This window comes from Penicillium crustosum (genome assembly GCF_028827405.1).
Source record: "Penicillium crustosum strain IBT 35664 chromosome Unknown utg000001l_segment0_segment0, whole genome shotgun sequence".
Lineage (NCBI taxonomy): Eukaryota > Fungi > Ascomycota > Eurotiomycetes > Eurotiales > Aspergillaceae > Penicillium > Penicillium crustosum.
The window spans coordinates 8975689-8997427 of record NW_026623122.1 but is presented as its reverse complement, the minus strand read 5'-3'; the positions used below and the strand labels follow the sequence as shown (position 1 = coordinate 8997427).

At 47.8% G+C, this 21739-nt stretch overlaps 10 protein-coding genes across 10 annotated transcripts; 5 read left to right on the top strand and 5 right to left on the bottom strand.

Moving 5' to 3' along the window:
* Positions 1 to 600: 600 nt before the first annotated feature.
* N7487_003347 (Amino acid transporter transmembrane) lies at positions 601 to 2300 on the top strand (the record flags this gene model as incomplete). Its single annotated transcript, XM_056871094.1, has 7 exons — positions 601 to 770; positions 821 to 1239; positions 1299 to 1439; positions 1490 to 1704; positions 1751 to 1948; positions 2011 to 2154; positions 2217 to 2300. The coding sequence occupies 7 exons, from the start codon at positions 601 to 603 to the stop codon at positions 2298 to 2300; spliced, it is 1371 nt and encodes a 456-aa protein (XP_056735878.1).
* Positions 2301 to 2482: 182 nt separating this feature from the next.
* On the bottom strand, positions 2483 to 7100 carry N7487_003346 (uncharacterized protein; the record flags this gene model as incomplete). The annotated part of the gene is given in 8 exon segments (XM_056871093.1): positions 2483 to 3167; positions 3227 to 3834; positions 3884 to 3893; positions 3905 to 4252; positions 4306 to 5134; positions 5162 to 5957; positions 6014 to 6890; positions 6910 to 7100. 8 exon segments carry the CDS (start codon positions 7098 to 7100, stop codon positions 2483 to 2485), a joined length of 4344 nt encoding a protein of 1447 aa, XP_056735877.1.
* Positions 7101 to 7381: 281 nt separating this feature from the next.
* Positions 7382 to 8960, bottom strand: N7487_003345 (putative amino acid permease; the record flags this gene model as incomplete). The annotated part of the gene is made up of 2 exons (XM_056871092.1): positions 7382 to 7419; positions 7478 to 8960. Coding segments are annotated over 2 exons (1521 nt in total), but the record flags the coding sequence as incomplete, so codon positions are not given.
* A 784-nt stretch (positions 8961 to 9744) lies between these two features.
* Positions 9745 to 11964, bottom strand: N7487_003344 (uncharacterized protein; the record flags this gene model as incomplete). Its single annotated transcript, XM_056871091.1, has 1 exon — positions 9745 to 11964. The coding sequence occupies one exon, from the start codon at positions 11962 to 11964 to the stop codon at positions 9745 to 9747; it is 2220 nt and encodes a 739-aa protein (XP_056735875.1).
* A 756-nt stretch (positions 11965 to 12720) lies between these two features.
* Positions 12721 to 14281, bottom strand: N7487_003343 (uncharacterized protein; the record flags this gene model as incomplete). Its single annotated transcript, XM_056871090.1, has 2 exons — positions 12721 to 13805; positions 13906 to 14281. The coding sequence occupies 2 exons, from the start codon at positions 14279 to 14281 to the stop codon at positions 12721 to 12723; spliced, it is 1461 nt and encodes a 486-aa protein (XP_056735874.1).
* A 924-nt stretch (positions 14282 to 15205) lies between these two features.
* On the top strand, positions 15206 to 15601 carry N7487_003342 (uncharacterized protein; the record flags this gene model as incomplete). Its single annotated transcript, XM_056871089.1, has 1 exon — positions 15206 to 15601. One exon carries the CDS (start codon positions 15206 to 15208, stop codon positions 15599 to 15601), a length of 396 nt encoding a protein of 131 aa, XP_056735873.1.
* Positions 15602 to 16593: 992 nt separating this feature from the next.
* N7487_003341 (uncharacterized protein) lies at positions 16594 to 17055 on the top strand (the record flags this gene model as incomplete). Its single annotated transcript, XM_056871088.1, has 1 exon — positions 16594 to 17055. One exon carries the CDS (start codon positions 16594 to 16596, stop codon positions 17053 to 17055), a length of 462 nt encoding a protein of 153 aa, XP_056735872.1.
* A 624-nt stretch (positions 17056 to 17679) lies between these two features.
* On the top strand, positions 17680 to 18168 carry N7487_003340 (uncharacterized protein; the record flags this gene model as incomplete). Its single annotated transcript, XM_056871087.1, has 1 exon — positions 17680 to 18168. The coding sequence occupies one exon, from the start codon at positions 17680 to 17682 to the stop codon at positions 18166 to 18168; it is 489 nt and encodes a 162-aa protein (XP_056735871.1).
* A 211-nt stretch (positions 18169 to 18379) lies between these two features.
* N7487_003339 (rhomboid protease PCP1) lies at positions 18380 to 20346 on the bottom strand (the record flags this gene model as incomplete). Its single annotated transcript, XM_056871086.1, has 5 exons — positions 18380 to 18650; positions 18711 to 18885; positions 18950 to 19283; positions 19341 to 19444; positions 19500 to 20346. 5 exons carry the CDS (start codon positions 20344 to 20346, stop codon positions 18380 to 18382), a joined length of 1731 nt encoding a protein of 576 aa, XP_056735870.1.
* Positions 20347 to 20763: 417 nt separating this feature from the next.
* On the top strand, positions 20764 to 21204 carry N7487_003338 (uncharacterized protein; the record flags this gene model as incomplete). Its single annotated transcript, XM_056871085.1, has 1 exon — positions 20764 to 21204. The coding sequence occupies one exon, from the start codon at positions 20764 to 20766 to the stop codon at positions 21202 to 21204; it is 441 nt and encodes a 146-aa protein (XP_056735869.1).
* Positions 21205 to 21739: the final 535 nt, after the last annotated feature.

The window sequence follows — 21739 nt, the reverse complement described above, 5'->3', positions numbered from 1 at the left end:
GGATACAAGTGAGTTATTTCGTTCCCACTTTATAGATAATGACACTTAGGCATTGGTCATGAACGCCGAAACTCCGAGAGGGAAAATCTCTTCGGGAAGGAAGGTGATTCCGAACGGGCCGTTGCAAGAGTCAACCCTAAAAAATTGAAAAAAATTACATATGTAGATTATTCACGGAAATGAGGTGTGATAGAAACCTGGGGTAAACATCTGGGGAGATCATCAAATAAGTACCAGCTTAGCCAAGGCAGTTAATCCAAACCATTCAATTGAAGGACTAGTTCATCGGCCTATTTCCTACAGTTTCCACGGTTCTGACCCTATAAAAACCAGGGAGGGGATTCCGTCTAGACAGATAAGGGCGTCGATAGAGTCTTGCTCATCATCACTATCTAACGTATCTAGTGATTCGTACTAGTCAATCTTCATAATATCTGTAAATGGAAGGAGAGTGGCAATCCTTGGGCTTCCCCGCAACTTCCCGGGGTCTAGGGGAATGCCTTTCCCTATAGTTCTTATATATCTTTACCTGACGATATCCATTTTGGCTAAAATATACACTCTTCATATCCCTACTCTTCCATTATAAGCACTTCCAATATGAGATCAGAAATTATTGACATACCCAGTCCCATCGAGACTGGGCCAACAATTCAAGATGCAGAAAGCCTACACGGGGAATTAGAAAAGCCTGATCTTACTGAACAACGACAGGATGCTTTTGGGGATGAAGCAAATGCAGAAATCAAGTACAAGGTTCTGAAATGGTGGTATGTAACCAACTATCAGCAATTCCTCTCTCATTTACTGATGGTCCTAGGCAAGGAGGCCTTCTAATGGTTGCCGAAACCATCTCTCTAGGAATTCTCTCCTTACCAGCCGCTATAGCTGCGATAGGTCTGGTTCCAGGGCTGATCATCCTCGTTGGGCTTGGTCTACTCTCTACCTACACAGGCTATGTCATTGGGCAGTTCAAATGGAGACATCCTCATATCTCGAGTATGGCTGATGCCGGTGAGGTGCTGATGGGCCCGTTCGGTCGAGAGTTGTTTGGAACTGGCCAATTGCTCTTCCTGATCTTCCTAATGGCTAGTCACATTTTAACCTTCACTGTGGCTCTCAATTCTATTACTGGCCATGCCACCTGCTCGATTGTGTTCGGTGTTGTTGGACTGATCCTATCTTTGATTCTTTCTCTTCCTCGAACTCTGGAGAAAATGTCCTGGCTTTCACTTGTTTGTGAGTTAAAAAACCTATCCATGTCTGATCTGAAATTCCTAAATTCTAATTATGACCAGCCTTCATTAGTATTTTCACTGCCGTGATGGTTACGATGATCGCCCTCGGAATACAAAACGACGGTGTCGCTGTGAAGCCAATTGTTGAGGCCAACCTTGTCACTGGAATTATGTCCGCCTGCAATATCGCATTCTCATATGGTGAGCACGACTGGAAATGAAACCAAAAACACCAGCTTAACTATCTACAGTCAGCCACAATACCTTCTTCACATTCATGGCAGAGCTCAAGGACCCAAAAGACTTCCCCAAGGCTCTTGCACTTCTACAGTCTATTGATATGACCCTTTACATCGTCGCCGCCGTTGTCATATATCGTTTTACTGGAGCAGATGTTGCCTCCCCCGCCCTAGGCTCAGCTGGACTGTTGATTTCTAGGATAGCCTACGGAATAGCCCTTCCTACAGTAAGATTCACTCCCCATGCTTGGGTGTCAAAGCTGACTATAGAAGATTGTCATTGCTGGAGTCATCAACGGCCACGTTGCAGCCAAATCTCTTTACGTCCGCATCTTTGCTGGCACTGACCGGATGCACAAAAGAGACTGGGTGTCTGCGGGTTCCTGGGTTGGTATTGCATTTGGTCTTTGGGTCATCGCCTGGGTCATCGCTGAAGCGATCCCAGTCTTCAACAACCTTCTCAGCTTAATTGTGAGTGTTGGCTGTGCACTATCTTCTGAATCGATATATCTAATCTGTGCTTGAACCAACAGACTGCACTATTTGGTAGCTGGTTTACCTTTGGATTTACCGGAATGTTTTGGTTACACATGAATAAGGGGCTGTGGTTTTCTTCTCCTAAGAAGATCATGCTGACATTACTCAACACGTTCGCGATAGGTGTTGGGATCACTCTAGTGAGTATTTCTTATTCTCTCATGGATAGCTATAAACATTTAGCTAACTAATCTTGACATAGTGTGTTCTCGGCCTCTATGCTTCCGGCTCGGCCATCCATAACAACCCTGGCAGCGCTAGCTTTTCGTGTGCTAATACTGCATGAAAAAAGTCCGAATTTATAGAACGTCTTGTCTTGAAACGCAACTGTTGCTGGATAACTAACCTATAACAAATTGAATATGTTACGGTTTCCCAATTATCAAGTCTCTGTCTCTCTATTTGCCATATCTGCAGGAAATCTTCTCTAGGCAGGGCCTCATTGATACCACTCATGTAACAGATGTGTTAGGGAAAAGAGGCTCTTCTTGCTGTTCTTGTTACTTCATTGAGAAGCGTTCGATAACACGTATCCTGCTCCGAGGAATCTCCAGATGGTGAAAATATAGGATGTGGAGGACTGTACGCAGTAGGAAATGAGTGATTAGGCCATCCACAGTGGGTGTGACTGCTTGACATGGATGGAGTGTAGATGAGCTCCGTAGACTCTCCAGTGGTGATTGACAGGTCAGGCGTGATAGAGCACTGCAAGCATTCTGGATCGTCGTCTATGGGATCCTGATTAGGGAGCTCAATTCCGCTGATTCCGTGGAGGGCAAGAACCATATCTATGATCGATGGGTCACTGCTTAGAAGTGTTGTAATTGCAGTCAACAAGGAGCTGTCAACTTTCTCTGAAATTTGTGTGATAGGATCTTGCATCAGCCATTCTGTGAGCTGGACGGACAGGAGGGAGCTGAAGCAGAGTTCCTGCTCCTTCTTGTCCAAGGGGACGTATATTGTTAACCCGGTTGGGGTTTCGTTGATATGCAAACTGCCAGTTGATTCTTCCACCTCTGTTACATTTCCATCTTGGGTAATGCTCAAGACAGAGGTGATGCCGTTGGCCATTTCAATGCTGGTTGTGCGAAGCATTTCGTACAACCTAGCCGGATCGATCCGGTACCGAGGACTATTGAACGTTGCCGCAACACTTGGGAGTTCTAGTCAGTGAGAATCCTGTAAAAAGGAAAACCTGATTATAACACTCACCGCACAAGACCATGCGCTTTTCGTGTCAAGTCTCGATCACGCCTGGGTGTGACTCGCGTTGTCTCCCCAGGGACATATGTGAACTTTCTAACCGCAGTAGACAAGTAGCGATGCGTAAGCTTAGCCCACTTGAAGAAGGCGCTCAGATGTTCGACATCCTCAAGGCTGTAATCAAGCAATTTGATGCGGCCCTGAAAGTTTACGGCCAAGTAGTCTTGATCTGCGATGGCAAACTCAGCACTTGAAGTAACTAGAGATTTTGTGCCGTCAGTATTGATGATGGGAAGCACACAGGCCTGCATCAAAGAATCTGGGTCGACAAGGCTGGATTGTGATCCTGATTCTGTTTGGAGAAGCGCATTGAGGGACCAAATCTTGGCTTTGATCTCACTGTGTGTCATCTGGGGACCAGCTTGAAGTAATTCGTCATAGACCATTTGCAAAGTGAGCGTTTTGATCCCTAGGCTCTCTATAAAGAAGTTCTCCAAATCTTCGTAGTGGCCGTTTAGGGTAACTTTCCCTCGAATCTCTATTGTGGACCATAAACACTCCGAGCTCTTGTACCAACCAGGTTCCCCATGGTTGACCACGAATATCAGGTCTTTGGTCTGGAATTAATTTCTGCAATTTCAAAGTCAGCAGTCATCGGTTTGCTACACGGGTCTGTCTAAGACCTACCTGAGTTCATCGACAAACGCAAGGGTCTCGAGCTTGCTTATCCATTCATATATGACAAAGACACGATCCAAATCTTCGAAACAATTATCCCTTATGACCTCAAGCTCGATTATCATGTCCTCCCAAGAGCAATCCGGAATTGACATGGTTTTTTTCATGAACCGTGAAAGTTGGTCCAGCTGATCTTCGTCAACCAGTTGTGAGTAGCTATGTTTAAGGCAATAAGTTGACAGCATATCTGATGGACTATCCCATCGAAATGGCTTCAATTTAAACCATTCAGCAGCATAATTCTTAGGATCGCCAGGGTGCGGCGTAAAAATTAGATTGTAATCCTCAATGTACTCTCTGTGTAGAATTGTCAGTAGATCATTTATAGCTGTTCAGTCTCGATATCTAACCTGACATCGCTCCTTGCAGCCTCTGGATCTTGTGTGCTGAGGCACTTTGAGTCAATCGTGATGTATAGATCCAATATGCGTTGCGGGTTTTTCAAATGGAGATCATCAGGGTTTTTGCGGCCCTCGGCATTGATCCACCACAATATCTTAAGGAAGAATTCCAAGTTGTCATCCTTGCCAACTGAAAAGACAGTATGGAGAAACATCCACTTGGGGCTGAGCTCTTCCGAGGAGGCTATCTCATCGATCTTCAAAAAGGGGAACGGTTCATTCTCTTCCATGAAGCGTGAACAGAGTTGCTGGAGACCTGGTAGAGGAAGAAAGGTTTGGTCGATGTCTGTCGGTGAAATATCAGTCATGCAAAAGCTGCTTGCGTTTGTGTCCTTGATCAGTTGTACAAGTTCATCATCTCGACTGATTGAGTCGCCATCGTATTTCCAAAGATATCCCAGCAGACCAAGAAACCTTTCTGGTCGGTGCTCCGCGACATATCTCAAAGACTCCGAGAGATCATCCCAATCGCGAGAGATAAGACTTAGTCTTTTATGCACATGAACAAGACGTCGAAGCCAGTTTCTCCACGATCGATGTTCTGAGCTTGGGATAATTGTAGCATCTTCAAGGTATTCTGGATGGAGGAAAAACAGTTGGAGGCCGTGTGTGTTGTCCGTAGGGAGAAGCGACTCCGGCCCATAAGGGTGACCCGTACGGAGATAAAAGTCTTCTCGATGCGGATACCCTACATGACCGTCCTCACTGTGGACGGCTATATCTTTGTAACATGATTCCACCTCATCCACATGGGTCAAGTACAAGTAGCGTAAATGGGCTATTGAATTCGCCCTACTAATTCAACGCCCGAAGATATCGTGGTGCATATGAATGTACTGGCGGACCGCATAGACTTTTGCCTCGGTAGCTCCAAGGTGTGTGAACAGTCGGTGTCTGTCTTTGTTGGCAACCGCTGTTGACTCTATTATTTGCATATCCACTCCCGGTGGGATGGGAATCCCGTTTGTGGTTGGCATGTATACGGACCAAGCGCTGACAGAAACCCATTTGCCAAATCTGAGGGGAATGAGGGCAAGTTTGCTAATAGATCCTTTATCAACCTGCAACAATAGCTTCGCAAAATGTGAATGCCATTCTGCGCTGGTTTTTTCAGACTTCATCTTCGAGGCTTGATTCTCCAAGTCATCTCGTTGCATCCTAATAACAAGATCATGGCTCATGCTTTCGAGACCATAGGGTTTCAGAGATTGTACACAGTCGGGCGGATACTTGTTTGAGAGAAACGGGTCCAGCGTAGAATCCTCGAGAAGCGGACTTCGATTTTCATCCATAAAATCTGGAGTAGGTATGACGACATCGTCGATCTTCCGCAGGCTGCTGCTGTACTGGGATTTTAAAATAGGAGTCTCATGAATGAGCTGCTTGATTGAGCTGGATAGGTCTGACCAAAAGTTATTTTCATTGCCTTCCGTAACGGGAAGAAACCTTGGCCATGAATAACACAAATCTGGATCCTCGCAGAATTCTAAAACAGCCTTGAGAAATGCTTGTGAGATCCAGCCTTGGAGCGCCCTGTTTCTTCTCGAATTTGAAATGTCCTGTCGGCTTGCAATGGTGTCAAAGTCCGAGTGTATTAGGAACTGTGGCAAAGATCAGTAAATTCATATTATGAAGAGGCAATGCTGGTCCTGCCCACTTTGAAACCGGACTCCCTGATTGGAAGAAACGCAAAAATATCTTGCCGTTCTAGCAGCGGCTTGTTCAGGTGAGTGAGAGGGAACGCTAGGGCAATCTCTGCTCTTAAGGCCGCCCGTGTTGCTTCTCCTTCTTCTTCTTCTGTATCGGGTCTATCGCGATTGTTTCTTTTTGGAAGATCGGTTGCCATCTGTCTCGTGACATGGTAATGTTTGTATTCCACAGTTGTATGGCCATTCTCGTCTGTCATCTCAGTTTCGAGAGAATAGCGAGAGTCGTGAATGTCTCCAACACTGAATTTCTTGGAGTTTTTCAGTCCCCCGTCGTCATTGTAGAAAAAGACCCGTATCTCTTTCAAATTTCGCAGGAAAAGCAGACATGCCTGCTGAAGATCATTCAGTTGCTTAAATATTGTCTGACGCAGGAAGTCGATTTCCTGTGGATCCCCTTCCTCGTGGAGATATAGTGTCATCCGGGTCAAGGTATTGGGTAGGACATCGCCAGTGTCTTCCCAGACTGGCTGAACCATTCCGAGACCCCGATCACCCTTTTTGTGTTGAAAAGAGAATGAAAAATGACCAGACTGGATGTGGACTTTCCATGCCGCAATGAAAACAGATTTAAACCCGATTCCCCTGGCTCCAATATATCCAGGTGAGGTTGATCTGGTGCTTTCTCCGACCGTACAAATGGCGGAAAGGTCGCTTGCTGTGACCCCATCCTCATTACATTCGACCACGATGCGATTTGGGTGGACCTTAAATGCGATAAAAGGTGATTCGCCTTGAGCGTTGGCATTCGTGAAGTGATTATTGTCCGCATTTTGAAGAAGTTCGAAAACGCAGCAGGCATCACTAGCGTAAATATGCTTGGCCAGGCTAAATGGGACCAGTTAACAATAATTCAATACATCGAGACATACTAACGTTTTGATTGCATGGCCAACTTTTTTTGTCCCTAGCGAGCATGCTCTCTTCTACGGCGAGTCGCACGTTGGGTGCCATTTGATTCATGATCTCTTTTTCAATGAACCCATACTCCTTGGCAATTCCCATGACGGCATTTTTGGCATCTTTCTTGTTTCTCATATCGGTAGCTTATAGGAATAAAATTGAATATTAAGATCGTTATCAAAGGGTGGAAAAGAAGATTCTCCCAGGGCGGGGGTAAGCACAGTTGTGCCCAGCTGCTTCGGCTGCAGCTGCACTAATGCATCACCTTCTCAGGGGCTTGGGGATTCAATATCACTATGCCTGGACTATGAGAATGGATTAGAATCATTAAAACAAGCCTGGATTCCATAATTAATAAGAATGAAGAGTAATTCTCAACAAATTTGTATACATGAGTTATGATATAAATCCCATCCTCAATCAAGAGCATCCGATTCAGGGGGTCCCTTATAATCTATCAATTGTCAGCATCAAAATCACCAATACCCAAGTCCAGTCCAGAAAAAACTTACATTTCCTCGCATAAACCATATACCAAACTCCCGAGATCGCCATAAACCCAACAAAAACAACCGAAGCATAATTCATCGACACAGCCGTAACCGGCAAAGCAGTCGGCATACTAAACAACACCAACTCGAACGCAATCCAAGCCAACGCAACAACATTCACAAACCTTCCAAGAATCCCACCACAAGTCCACGGCGCCTTAGCAACCTCCTCACGGCCATGCCACAAACTCAAAAAGATAGGAATAGCATAAGCCGCCGCGAGGGCAATAACACCCACCGAAACGAACGCGGTAAACGCACTCGAACTCCCGAGATTAATCAACCCCAACAACATCTGAATCCCCGTCAACAAAACCAAAGCCCAAACTGGCACGCCCCAGCGCTCATCGACGCGCGCCCATACTTTCGCCAGCGGAATGGCGTCGTCACGGGCGACGGCCCAGGTCGCGCGCGATGCAGCAACGGTTATACTAATCGAGCAAAAGACTGTTATCACCAGGACGAGGGAGATGAGACCGAGACCACCGGCGGGGGAACCCATTACGCGAGCTAGGATGTAAGGGAGGGCTTGGCCAGCTGGGGCGTTGATGATATCTTCCAGCGGGGGTAGAGTTGCGCAGATGGGGATGATGAAGAATAGACCCGCTGTTCCGCCGACTGGGACAGAGAGTGATATTGCGCGGGGCACTTTCACGGCTGGGTCTGCGCATTCTTCTGCCATTGAGGTGATCATTCCTATTGCGGAGAAGGTGTATGCAGCTGGGAGGAGGCCGATGAAGAAGGTGAAGTTTCCCCAGCCAGCGAAGGATTTATCGTAATGGGATAAGGTGTATGATGGTGAGTGGCGACCTGTATCTGCTTTGACGGAGAGGGCGATTAGGATGATTATTATTGTGAGTAGGGTCCATGAGGCGCAGATGGTGTCGACTAGTGGGAGGTGTTTATTTGCGAAGATGCAAATTGCCAGGGAAGCAAGACAGACTGCGTAGAAGATTAAGAGGAGCTGCCAGCTGGATGCTGACCAGTCTGGGTGGTAGATTGAGACTGTTGCCGAGATTAAGGAGGCAAAGCCGAAGTTAACGGAGAGGGTTATGGTCCAGTTTCCGATTAGCCAGATCCAGGCGTTGATGAACGAGAGGGTTGTTTTGTTGCCGCGGGAGATTTGGAAGGTCCAGTAGTAAGGGCCTGCGGAGGTTGGATAGCGGGAGGCGAGCTCGGCGAGAGAGAAGGCGATACATTGATCGAAGACGCAAACAACAATCCAGCCTACGAATATTGAGAGGGGACCGCCGCCATAGATGGCGGAGAGGAGGGGTGAACCTTCGCCGTAGGGGATTGCTGCTATGGCGAGGGTTTGGAAGAGGAGGGTTAGGACTGATCGGTTGCGACGTAGTTCTTGTTTGTAGCCCAGACGGTCTAGTTCGAAGTTTTCGATTGTGCCCTTTTCATGGTCTTGGGGGAAGGAGGTGAAGGGGTAATTTCCTTCTGGAGATCCATGATGACGGTAGCAGGTCAACAGTTAGAAGGGATATGTCCAGCAGACGTTGTCTGCAGTTGGATAGGAGTGGAGTATATAAATAGCTGGCTTTTGCAAGCTATTGGGATAACCGGAAAGAGGAGGGATTTATATACACCGATGATACGAATTACAGTCAACGCGTAACCCAATAATATGCGGAGGTGCAGCGAATAGCAAGGATTCTCATGTCGTATAACACGCCACCAAAGTACATATGTAAATAATGCAGTCCGAAAGAGGAAGGGTCTCGCATTCTGCAGCGATAGGTGAAGATAAACGCGGGTTTGCAGTGGCGTCTCAAGGATAAAAAGGTGAAACTAAGGCTACAGGGGGGTTTACGGGCATAGTATCTTCCTATTGGGTTTCTTCATATCTGCATATCTTCATATACACAAGAAAGATAATCAATCGAAAAAGTTGGTTTGGAAGTAAATAAAAGAAGACAAGATAAGAGAAACCTTGACGCCAGGCCTAACCCTAAAAAGCAACTGAATCCATGCGAGGGGAAGTTCTCCGCATTTGATCTGCGAGATTGGCTTCGAGATGTGATAGGATAGGATATACCTGGATAAGACATAGAACATAGAGAATGAATTATGATTTTATAGAAATTAAAAGAAAAATGAGGTATCAAAAGAATGTGAAACCCCCCCCAAAAAAATGAGTAAACAACAAACATTACGAACGGTAGCATATGGTACCTAGGTATATACAGAAACCCCCTACATAAAAAGAAAAGAAAAGACAATTACTGAGCCGTCGACGGCCGGCCCTGAGACCTGCGCGAGTGCAGACTAAGTCGGTGACCGGTAGACGGGGGACCCTCGGTAGCCAACAGGGGCGGGATACTAAATCCATATCCCTCAGTAGTAGCACTACGGTCCTGAGGGTCGATCTCAACACGGACGGCAACGTCAAGTCCGCCATACATGCCACTTGCACAGGTAAACCCATCAGCAGCGCTGTGCGTCGTTCCGGCATCGACTTCGCCCTTGTGCAATGGTGCATGGCCATCCTTGGGAAGACGATCCAGTTTCGCGGAACTGCCTTCGAGGACACCGGGGTTTCTGGGACTTGGGGTGACAACCTCGGTGAGAATGGCGTAGTTGCGGGATGGCATGGTGACCTTATTCCAGGCGGCGCTCTTCTCCTTGCCGCCCGGTTGCTTGTCAAAGAACGGCATGAGAGTCTCGTCGCATTCGCGGTCAAGATGGTGAATTTTGTTTCTGCGGGCGAGCAGATTGGCGACAGCCTGGGGTGGGGGCTTATTTGTAATAGCGCTGCTAACGACGTTGACGATGAAGCGGTGGTCGTTTTCGCCTGAGAGATTGAGTTTCGGGTTCGAGTAGAAACGGCCGACGGCGGCAAGGTGGACGTCGCCGCCGAGAATCGTTACGCGCACACTGTTGCTGCGGGCGAACTCTTGGAGGCGTTGGACCAGCATCTTGCGCTCGCGCTTGTGCTGGCGCGCAGTGTAGTGGTCGTCCAGGTCGTCAAGGAGATCGACTTGGCCGTCGAACTCGTTGAAGAGGCCGCCTGCCACACCGAAGCGCTTGTTCAGCAGCCGGATCGGCGCGATCAATGGGGATGTGAGAATGTTTTCCAGCCAGGCGAGACGTGGGTATGCGATTGGCACACCTAACAATACCACCAGGTGCTTGATGTCGCCGTTAGCGTCGGCGATCTCACGCTGCAACCGGTCGAAGATGAGATCGTAGGTGTCCTCGTAATTGACCTGATGGCGGGTGCGCTCTGTGCGGGCATCCAGACCCACAAAGGCAATGCGCTTGCCAAAGCGCATGTAGAGACTTCGGCTGCGCTCTTCAACGTACGGACCGGGCCGTTTGCCAATGATCCAGCTGTCGTCTTCGAGCTGGTTCTCCAAAACGTAGGTGTTCTCCACTTGACGCGGGTCAACACCGGAAGTTCCATTAACAGCGTGCATAGTCTGCGGGGAATCGGTAGTGAAAGTCGACTTGGGAGGAGCAATATGGTGCTGGAAGAGACAGTAATACTTGAAAGCGACACCGCCGATACCGCGGAAGACAGAACACTTCATGAAGTGATCCGTGTACGAGCCGAATCCATCAATGATATCATGGTCATCCCAGATATTGACCTGGGGGATGCGGCCATTGGCCGTGCGGAATGGCTCAGTGTTGTACCAGCGGACATAGTTGGCATAGTAGTAGTCATCGCAATCAGCACGCATCTTGTTATCGAAGTCATGGGTGCGCCTCTTGTGCGGGTTCGAAATCAAAGTCCAAGGCTTGAGCGGGCCATCCACACGAATACCGTCGTTGTAGATCTGGTCACCGCCGCCAACCATAACATGGAATGGCTTCTCGCCATGCACGCGCATCACATCGTTCCACAGGTTCGGCCCCACCCAGGCATTCATGTCTGTGCCGACGGAGAAGCCATTGCACGAGTGGAACATGATACGCATGGACTGTTCTTCTGCAGGAACAACGAATTCCCACTGTGTCGGGACCTGGGCGTCGGACTCGTTGTACAGACCAGGGATGTCGTACGCCCAGCGCGCCTCGAATGCGGCCACTGGTACGGTGAGCGAGAATCGCCAGAACGCTTTCAGGGGATCCTCGTAAAGCTTGAGGCCTTCGATTGTTTGACTTGTCGGGACCCTGCCATCGTCGTTCTGGGTTCCGCTATCCACGGCGCCTACCTGGCGTAGGCGCAGTAGGGGCTGCTCCTGGGTTGGCTTGGTGACAATCAAGACACTGCCGTGCCAGGTGGTCGTAGCTTCGTAGTGCATGTTCTTGAGGTTGATTAGGGGACCGGAGATGAGCTCAAAACGGTCGTTCGAGCCGCGCGTGAGCTGTTGTCCCGTTTCTCCATTTTGAGGCATCCCTGCGATTGCAAAACATACTTGGTTAGTTTGCGCAACTTTCAGATCTTGGGCTGGGCTTCCTATACCGTTGACGGGCTGTGCGCTGTATTCAGCCATAATAAAGGCAATTAATGTGATTCAGGGATATCACCGGAGGGTGGAGGAGGGAATTAAGCACCGAGGACTCGAGTCGCAGTCTCACGGGTTATTAGACACAATTGAGCGGGAATGGGGTAGGGACGAAAGGAAAGAATTAGGCAGACTCGAATGTGATAGGGCTACAGGGCTGAGGTAAACAAGAAACGAAGCGAGATTGGGAGCTGCAGATCTGAACCTTTGGGCCCGCTGCCTTGGCAATAAAGGAGGTTACAGCTCGACTCCAAACGAACAGCTCTGACGCTGCCAAGGCTTTCCGGTGATGACCTGACCAATGGGAGAGAAGATGATAGCAGCCACAATCCAGTCTAGCCACGTAGCGCCACATAAGTTGTTTCTGGCTATTCCTGATTGGGCCAGTGAGGGTGGCGGTGCACTTTTAGCTTCGATCAGGGTGGCCCTGGGTGGGTTTCTTGGATTTTCATGGATTTTCGTCGATTTTCATGATTTTCATGATTTCATGTCTTGGGTACTTATACATGTACAAACCTACATAAATATGTAACTATCTAATAATGCCTACCGTATGGGTCATGGAATAACGCACAGACTTTTATGTATCCGCAGATTCCCGCTCAACCTCGGCCTACCACAGCCTTACTGTATCTACTGATCTACATGCGGAAACCCTACTTACTACTCCGTACCTGCCAAAATTATGGACCATCTTAAAAATTGGTTCGGAAAACTTTGAAATAATATTGATGAAGCCCTCGATCAAAACATCCCCACACACATAACCCGCTCGCGCTGGAAGACAGAACAGAAACACAGAATGAAAAGAGCACTCACCAAGACCTGCATCTGTAGCTTCGACCATGACCATGGAGACGAGTGACGTGGAATAATCTTAACGCGACGAGACGTCTTCTCCTTTTGGGAATTCTTCTCAGGCCCCTCTCGCAGCACGGCCGCATTCTGTCCATGGAACAAACCGGAAGCAACAACCTTCTTCAACTGCTTCTGACGATACTGCTGGATATCAAGTCCATCACGAACAGCAAACCAAGCATCCCGGGAGCCACCCTCAAGTAAATTCCGCAGTTCATCCTGGAAAGGCAAATAAAGTCCACGAAGCTCATAAGTCTCCTCAGTAAGAAGCTCAGCGAAGTCATCCACGAACTGCAAGAACTGCACAGCAATAACCATATCCAGGCCAGCCTGGAACACACGCGTAGTCAGACCATAGTGGTGCAGGATGCCAATCTCGAGGATCTCAATCTGCTGCTGCATAGTATGGCGAATAACACTCAGGAAACGCTCGACAGAAATATCAACAACAAGCTCGCCTCCACCCTGATTCCAGGCCTGCCAGAGGTCCTCGTAGTTCTCAATCGGAAAACCGGACTCGAAGAAATAACCGTGCAGGTGGTCGGACTTCAGATCGAAGCCGAGCACCAACTTGGCGTTGCTACAGTCGTCCTGCATGTCGGGGACGGGAAGACTCACAAAGACTACTGTGGGGTTTGTGCTGGCTCGGATATTGTGGAGCTCCGGCTCGTCGTGTAGGGTGACTTGTCTGAAGCCAGTGGTCTCTAGGAGGTGGCACTCTTTCTTGCGACGGAGTTCGTCGCGTTTGCTTTCGATGTGTGAGAGGTACATGTGATAATCGAGCACACCCCAAGGATGGCGCATATGACGATTCGAAGAAGACGGGAAGAATACTGAAGTGGGTACAGAGTCAGAATCATTGGAGGTGTCAGAGTTAGTAGATGTAGAAGGGTTCTTCCACTTAAGGGGATGAATGCGGGCCATCTCATCATCGATCTGGGGGAGCTGGGGGAGCTGGGGGCTCTGCATGGCTGTTAGAAAGTTAAGTCTTAGGTGTTTTGGGTTGCTAGAGTAGTATAGTATCTGGCCTTCGGTCGTAGGCGTCGACGAAGGACTGGATGCGATACTCACGATGCTTGGGACAATCTAGAATGATGGTTGTGTTTGGCGCGAGAAGCCTTTCGCAGAGGACAGATGCAATCTCCTTAATAGAGTGATGGATGGTGAATAGTAGGCACAGGAGTAGAATAAAGCTCTTGAGCTCAAAACGTGCGGAGAGGATATGGGAGATGAGCTCGGCGAAGAACTCTGTACTTGTCTCCTCGTAGATGAAGTAATAAAGGATGTCGAATAGGTAGAAAGCCACGGCTGCCTGGACCACCTGCACGATACAATGAACAATTACGAAAGTTAAAGATCCAAAGCACAGGACGAAGCCAAAGCAAAGGGAAAACAATATCCAGTCGATATAGGTAGAAAAGTCCTGGAAGAAGTTAGTAAGAGCCATAAGAAGTGCTCACAATAGATGGGCAGCTTACAATGTAGAAAGATGCTTATGTGCAACGTGTTAATGAAGGAATCTGTCGAGCTAAATAGTCAATTCAGTTGCTTATGTTTGTGGATGTTGGTTTGCTGTGTTGAGATGGTTGTGTGGAATTTCTATCCCAAGTCGGGGAGCGGAGGTTCCCTTTTGTAAGATGAAATGGCATTGGACAACTATAGCCTCCCAAAAGAAGGAAATTAATAACACAAAGACATTCTGAAGATGTTTGACTAGAATTTTCGAAAAAAAAGTCTACCTCGAGACTTGACAATAAAAGATACAAAGAACACAAAGGCCATTCGCTGACAAAGTCGTTGTCTCATGGGTCCATTTTGTCAGAATAATTCTATATTATTAGACTCGGTCTTGAACCCATAATGCCCTTGTTCCTTTTGGCCGAGTATCAAAAAAAAGACAAAGGAGCTCAGGGGTTTCATTCCGATAAAACACGAATCGAGTGTACAAAGACTCGAATCAATATCGTATAAAAGAGACTGAGTAACAAAGAGTCTCCCGGATCACCGAGGTCAATATTTCATCAGTTGATTGAATCAGAACAAAGGACATGGGATGGCTTTGGCTCATTTGTCAAGAAATCAAGTGTTTCACGTAGACATAGACGACTGCGTCCAGGGTCTTGTAGACTCTATCAAAGACAGTACAAGGCTATTCTGACAATAATGAGTCTTTGTTTCCTCCAAAAGTACGTTCATTATATCTGAGTATTCACCATATAAGAAACATTGCCTTCAGTCGTGCGTCTCAGGTCGTCAACTAGCAAACTTTTCATTCATAGAGCAAAAGCAGCGTCTCTATCCAAGGCAGCTTTAGTAACAAAGGTCTTGTCCCCCCAACTCCCACTCCATCCACTAATCCATCTCAACAGACATGGGACAGAGCAGTGTATTCGTTATACGAACTGAGTATTTGGAAAGTTTTGACGATGAAACCTGGGCCAACATAGGCTCTCAGTTGTCGGAGGATCCAGACAACGAGGCCGCTGATTGGGTCACCGTGGTTCTTCCTGAAGAAATGGAACTTACCCATAGCGACGAGGATATCGTGAGGTATGCCCTTCACCATATCCAAACCAGGCGAGCCGTCGTGAGCGAAGTGGCACTGCATAACATGGGAGTGGCTTGTATCTCGATCCCTATTCCAACTAGTTCTGCTGACACGGCTACAATCTTGACTCGTGCGGAGACTGATGGGAATCAGTGGCTCGAGTATATTCGTATTGGGGTGGCTAATCTTGACCGGGAGGTGATTTTTGGGTGTCGGTAATCTGTGGGCTTTTTAGTCGTAATCCCCTACAAAGAGAAAAGGCCGATTAGCTATATTGCCGATACCACGGAGATGGTCAAGTTGTGACTGGTCCAATGGAATCTGGGAATTATTTCAAGGTAGAAATATCAAATTCTTTTTCAAGCAAAGCTGTCGAAGTGATTGTAATTTTACCGTAGCCAGTACATGCACCTATACCCATGTAGCCAGATATCTAAGTCACTAATGCCTAAGTAGCCATATAAATCACACACAATTCCCGAGTACGAAGTACCCATGTGTCTACTACTTTTATCGTTTCTATTTGGTGAGACTGTCAACTCCACTTCTGTCGCATATGAAATTTTTCTTAGCATCCATGGATCCTTCCAAGGACATTGATAATAGAGATAAATATTTTCTACATGCCTCATATTAGTTTAATAATCAATAGAAATATAGACGAGTCCATGGATATTTGCCGTAAGGCTCATACTTTGAGTAGAACTATACATAGTACACAAAGACTATATCTCTACCAAAGACCAAAGCCATTGAAAGAATGAAGAAAGCCATTGTAGCGATGAAAGGGCTTTGTCATTTCCCATGAAATACTCCAGATATTGCATCTCTACTATCATTTTATAAACCCTCCATGTCCTCGAATCGAGTTCTATCATTGTCACCGGCATCTCCCAGAAGAGCATATTTCTACTATGAACAACCCAACTTATTTCCCAGGCCATAGACTAGATATTGTACATCGACTACCATCTTATAAACACTCGATGTCCACGGATCGAAATGCAACCCTTCACAGAAACGATGGGTGTCCCGGGCCTTCCAAACGTCCACCAACTACTACGAGAGGCGACGGGTGTCCCGGGCCCTCTACACGTCCACTAACCACTGCGAGAAGCGATGGGTGTCCCGGGCCTTCTTTCCGTCCACAAACCAGCGCGAGAAACAATGGGTCCGGGGCCAAACGTCCACTAACCCCCGCCAGGCCAAGCATGTTCCAACCAAGTGTGTATAAAGGCACAACCGGGCAATATTTCGCCGAGCCCGCCGGCGACCGAAGCGACTACTACTGGGTTACGGTATGGTTCCCCAAAGACATGGATCATCGCGGCATTCCGGATTCGGCAATTATGTTGTCGGTAAAGCGTAAAATTGAAAACGGCGAGTTCAGTATAGAAGATCAGGCAATGCATGGTATAGGTAAAAAGTGTCTCTCGATCCCTATCAAGCGCGATCCGGATACGCCTATGCCCAAGTCGCATAGGTTTGACCCTACGCATCCCGACCTTCTTCTTGCTCGAAATCTTGCGGATTATTGGATTAATCAGATCGACACCAGGAAAGTCACTCTAGATCAACGGATGATTTTTGTTCAAACTCGTCGTAAGAGGGTGAGACTAGCAGACATGTTGGATGTAGGAGAAGTTCTGATGGATCCTTGGAATATTATGTAGATTGTTCTTTGTCGGTTCATTGTATTGGGGTTGACTTCTTCAGACGTGAGTGTTCAGGTTTATCTGAATTCTATAGCAATAAATGCACTACTTTTTCCTGTATTTGAATATTCCGGTGCTAAAGGAGTAAGATTTGTATAACACTCTTGTCACTTGATAACTTAGAAAGGTTTCAATAGTATTACCAGTTATCAGAGGGCTAATATTCTAACTAATACACAGTGTTCTGGCAATATGGACAGCGCTTATCTCTAGTCTTCTTCGCAGTATTTTCTTCTATAAACAAAGCCATTCTGATGACCAAAGAACATATATAAACAATAGAGATGATTAATATGGAACATCGGGCCAAACAAAAAGTATAGAGAGGAGTGAGCTTTCTCAAAGACCAGAGAAAGGCATTATAGCTATGAAAGGACTGATTCCTTTCATTATTGTTACCCAATGATCAGAATAAACGGCTTGTTCCTTAGTATATAAACCCTTGACGTCCTCGCCCCGACTCTATCTCACCACCATCAGCCCGAAAAGCATTTGCTAATTTGCTAGCAAAAGGAAAATCAGAACACCCAAGAACACATCGCATCGTTGCAACGGGAGTCATCCAGTCAACCAACCGCCACAATGCCCAATTTCCAACCGAGTATATTCCAGTCTAGCCAGCTCGAACACGGCCACCGATTCCATTTCAAGGACCCCCACAACAGCCAACCAGGTTGGATCTGGGGTAATGTGGCTCTCCCACCCACCATGGGCATGGACACCAGTGACTTGGAGATTATAGTGCATGTATGTAACACAATCGCAGAGAACCTGGTTGGTTGGAGCGACACTGCTCAGCACGGCTTGGGGAAGTATTGCGTCTCGTTCCCGATCCAGATGGAATCACCCCAGCAAGATAAGAAGAGGTTGATGTTTCAGGTTGAGTATGCTGCACTGTGGTGGGTGAATCTCGTTCGCGCGGGGACCGTTTCTATTGACAAGCACTTCCTTTTCCGGGCCCGTCAGCCGCCCGTGTATCCTGAGGATCGGTTGTTGGATACCCCTTTGCATTGGCGTAAGCCTGAGTACATGGTTCTGAATCCGTGGTCTGTGGTTACTGTGTCGCAGTAGATCTTGGGGATTGGAGTGAGGTGAGATTTGTGGAGAGGTTTGGGATATTTTATTTTTTGCCCTTAGGATATTTTGAATGGAACAATTCAGCGAGAAAAAAAATGGTAATCTAAGTAAATGAGTAGGATGAAAGGCTAGAATTTGCCTTAGTAACGCCAGTATGATACAATTGGAACCCATAAAGGGTCACCAGATCTTTATTGATGAGACTTTAGATCCACCTTGACTGTCTCGCCTTTCTCTCACGCTCTTTCTTTTGCTGCATGAGGGTATATCCACATCCGGCACCGGTAACATACCCACCTAGATGGGCAGCATGGTCCATCTTGGTCAGTCGGGAGAGAGGCCAGGCACGGAATAAGAATGCTGGAGCTACTAAGCTGAATACCTCGGTGCCGACCAGGCAGGCAAGGAAGACCCAGCCGTAGGTCCAGACCTGCTCTTGGAGCCCCTGAGGAAGAATCCAAATGGTGAGTTTGTCACTAGGGAAGGGTCAGTATATGTGCCACATAGAATAACAGCTGGAGTGGCGGGGGACAAACTTGAAGTGAGACATGCACCATGCGGCAACGATACCACTAGTTGCAGCACTAGCTCCAAGGGAGGTCATGCCCAGGCGGCCGAGGATGACACTGCGTGTCAATGAGAAGACAGATCCCATGACACCGGAAGCAAAGTAGATAGCCAAAAAGTTTCCACGGCCGATTTCATCGTGAACTGTAGAATAGGAAAAAAGTTAGAACCCATATTTTCTGGTGCTTCCACTGACTATAATACATACCTCTGGTTCCCATAAGTCCCAGAACCATCATATTAGTGCCAAGGTGTCTCCATGTCTGATGACTGAATGTGCTTCCAATCATACCCAGTGAGCTGGGATAGAAGGGCACAATCACAAAGTAACGATTAAGCAGTTTCCACGCCGGAGGTACGTATTTCCATAGCAAGGTGACTGCTACATTAGCTGCCACGATGGCACCCACAGTAGCCACAGCAGGAGGCACATCTGGCATGATGCGGTCCTTTCGTGCTGGGAATTCATATTTCTGAGCGAAGGTATAGCAAAGGGCGAGAACTACAATGGAGAATAGAAGCGGAGCGAGCAGACGCTGAGACTGCCAGTTCAAAGATGGTTAGCCACCAAACAATTCCACAGAATGAGCCACCCTTACATTGGTGATGTTCATCGACTCGGGACTCTCGTTGGTAGCGGCAATATGATGCTTCTGGACCCAAGCGAGATATGGCCTTTCGATAGGATCCGCACGGGGACGAGCTAAAAATGTCAACACCAATACCAATCATCCAACGTCGAACTCTAGTATACATACCCTCAGTAAGCGCAGCCTCCTGGTACTGCTGCAGGGAAGTGTTCTTCCCAAACTCGCGCTTCAACCGTTCGTGTTCTTCCTTCTCGCCATCGAGCCACTCTTGCCTTTTCCGTTCCTGTTCAGCCAGCAGGCGCTTCTCATTCCGTTCACGGGCCTCTTTCAAAACACTCTTGCCGTAAGGGGAGCCCTCCTCGCCAAGCTCAGCGTCATATGAACCGCTCTGCGGCTTATACAAGCCTAGCTTCTCAGCGCGGCGCACGAGCTTCTCTTCCGCGGCGCGATCCTCACGCTCAATTCGGGCGAAGATAGCAGCGTCCTCGTCGACTGGATACTCATTGCGGAGCCATTCCATGGCAATATCAAGCTGCTGCTGGTTGACAGCACGGACAATGTCAATTGGCAAGTCCGCATCGAGCGTGCCGGTCAGACGGTGGCCGTGTAGGACGGCCAGGATACGGTTTCCTAGCTTTGCGTTGAACTTGACGGGGCCAAAGATAGCTTTGATCTCGGCATCGGAGAAGGGCTTTTGACGAGGGTGAACCTCCGAGGGATCCGATTTAGGCTTTGGCTTTGGAGATGCGGCGGATGTACGTTTGAAGCGGCGGGGGGTAGAGACCGGGTTGAATCGTTGTGGAGATATCGAGGTTGGGGTTGGTCGAGACGGGCGAGATAGTAGTTGGGACAGAAGGTTCGGGATTGGCAACGTGGATTGGCGCGATGTGCTGCTGTACATGCGCCATGGGGTAATGCGGAGATCGCGACTGACAGGCCGGAATGTTACTGGCAGCACGGAGGTGCGGAGCCCTGGGCATGGGGCCCGCCATACGGCCCAGACCGCATTGCTCATATCCTGTGACTGGAGAGCGAGGGCTCGGAGAGAACCACGGAGTATGGGGTGGTGGTTGAGTGTTCGGGGATCTTTTTGGTGGCATCAGTTGGCCGCACGGCTGTAGGGTTGTTCCGAGACCGCGGTTGCAGGTATAAACCAAGAAGATGGGGAAATGATAGGTATGGTTCGAATGGTTCGAATGCGCGCGCTTTATTCTTTGAGATATATCCTGAAACTAAGCTATAATATCATAAATTCTACACTTTCCTGATCCAACAATACTCAACACCAACCGTCAACATATCCCACATCCGCAGCTGATGTATGATGTATAAACCCCACGTGATGATAACCAGATAACAATCAAGCAGCTTTGGAGATCAGCCCGCATCGATCCCAACTCTACCTTACACCCCTCACAAAATAACCATCAAAATGTCAACTGAAGCTCTCCCCATAACCCCAGGAGCCTTTGCTGAAGCAATCAAAGAGCTCCCCATCGCAGTCCTCTACAGCAAAGTCTCCGAGCTCACAAACTCCATCGCACACCTGCACCGCTCGAATGCTGAGCTCCGTGCATTCTTAACAGAAAGCAACGACTCAGAAGAAGAAAAGAAGGAGCTGGAGGGGTATGTCGCTGAAAATGAGGGCGTGGCAGTTTCCATGAATGAACGGATCGCGTTACTGAAAACCGAGGTCGAGAATCGTGGACAGCCTTGGATTGAGCTTGATGAGCTTAAGATCGACAAGGGACAAGACGCTTTGACAGATGTGCCAATGACAAATGGAAATGGGACTGAGATTGGGACTGAGCCTGCGGCCGGTGCAGGACAGGAGTCCAACGATCGGGAGGATGGGGATGGGGTCTATCTGTGACCAATTCGGTGGGTCATCTACGTACAGCCAGCTTTAAGTTGGCTTGGACCGCTCGGATCTTCAAGAGCATCCTCACCAGTGCGTCAGTGGTTCTCGATCACTGTTACCTGCGGGCACTTTAGTACATTTTCGTGTGGGTCGAAGATCGACCTATGTCAATTGGCTATGTTTCACAGCATGCATACTTGACAGTACGATTGACAAGCTTGGATCTAACGGCTAAGAGACGGCCATCCCGATGAATGACTACCCCCAAGCCTTAGGGATTACTCACATTTTCTGTGGCCCTAGGCAGACGCGAGTCACCAGTCCAGACAACATGGAATGTATCTAAGTAGATCATTTACAACCCCAAGTCACGTTATGGAATTATGATCAGATGAATGTATTGCAATGAGTAAATTAAAAAAAACATGCAATGACCAGCTGACGCTGGATGAGGATATGCAAGATCATCAAGTAGAATAATTCACAGCGCATGCTAAATGCTCAATCAAAGCCCCAGCTCTGTATCATATCATCGCAAATTCGCCCA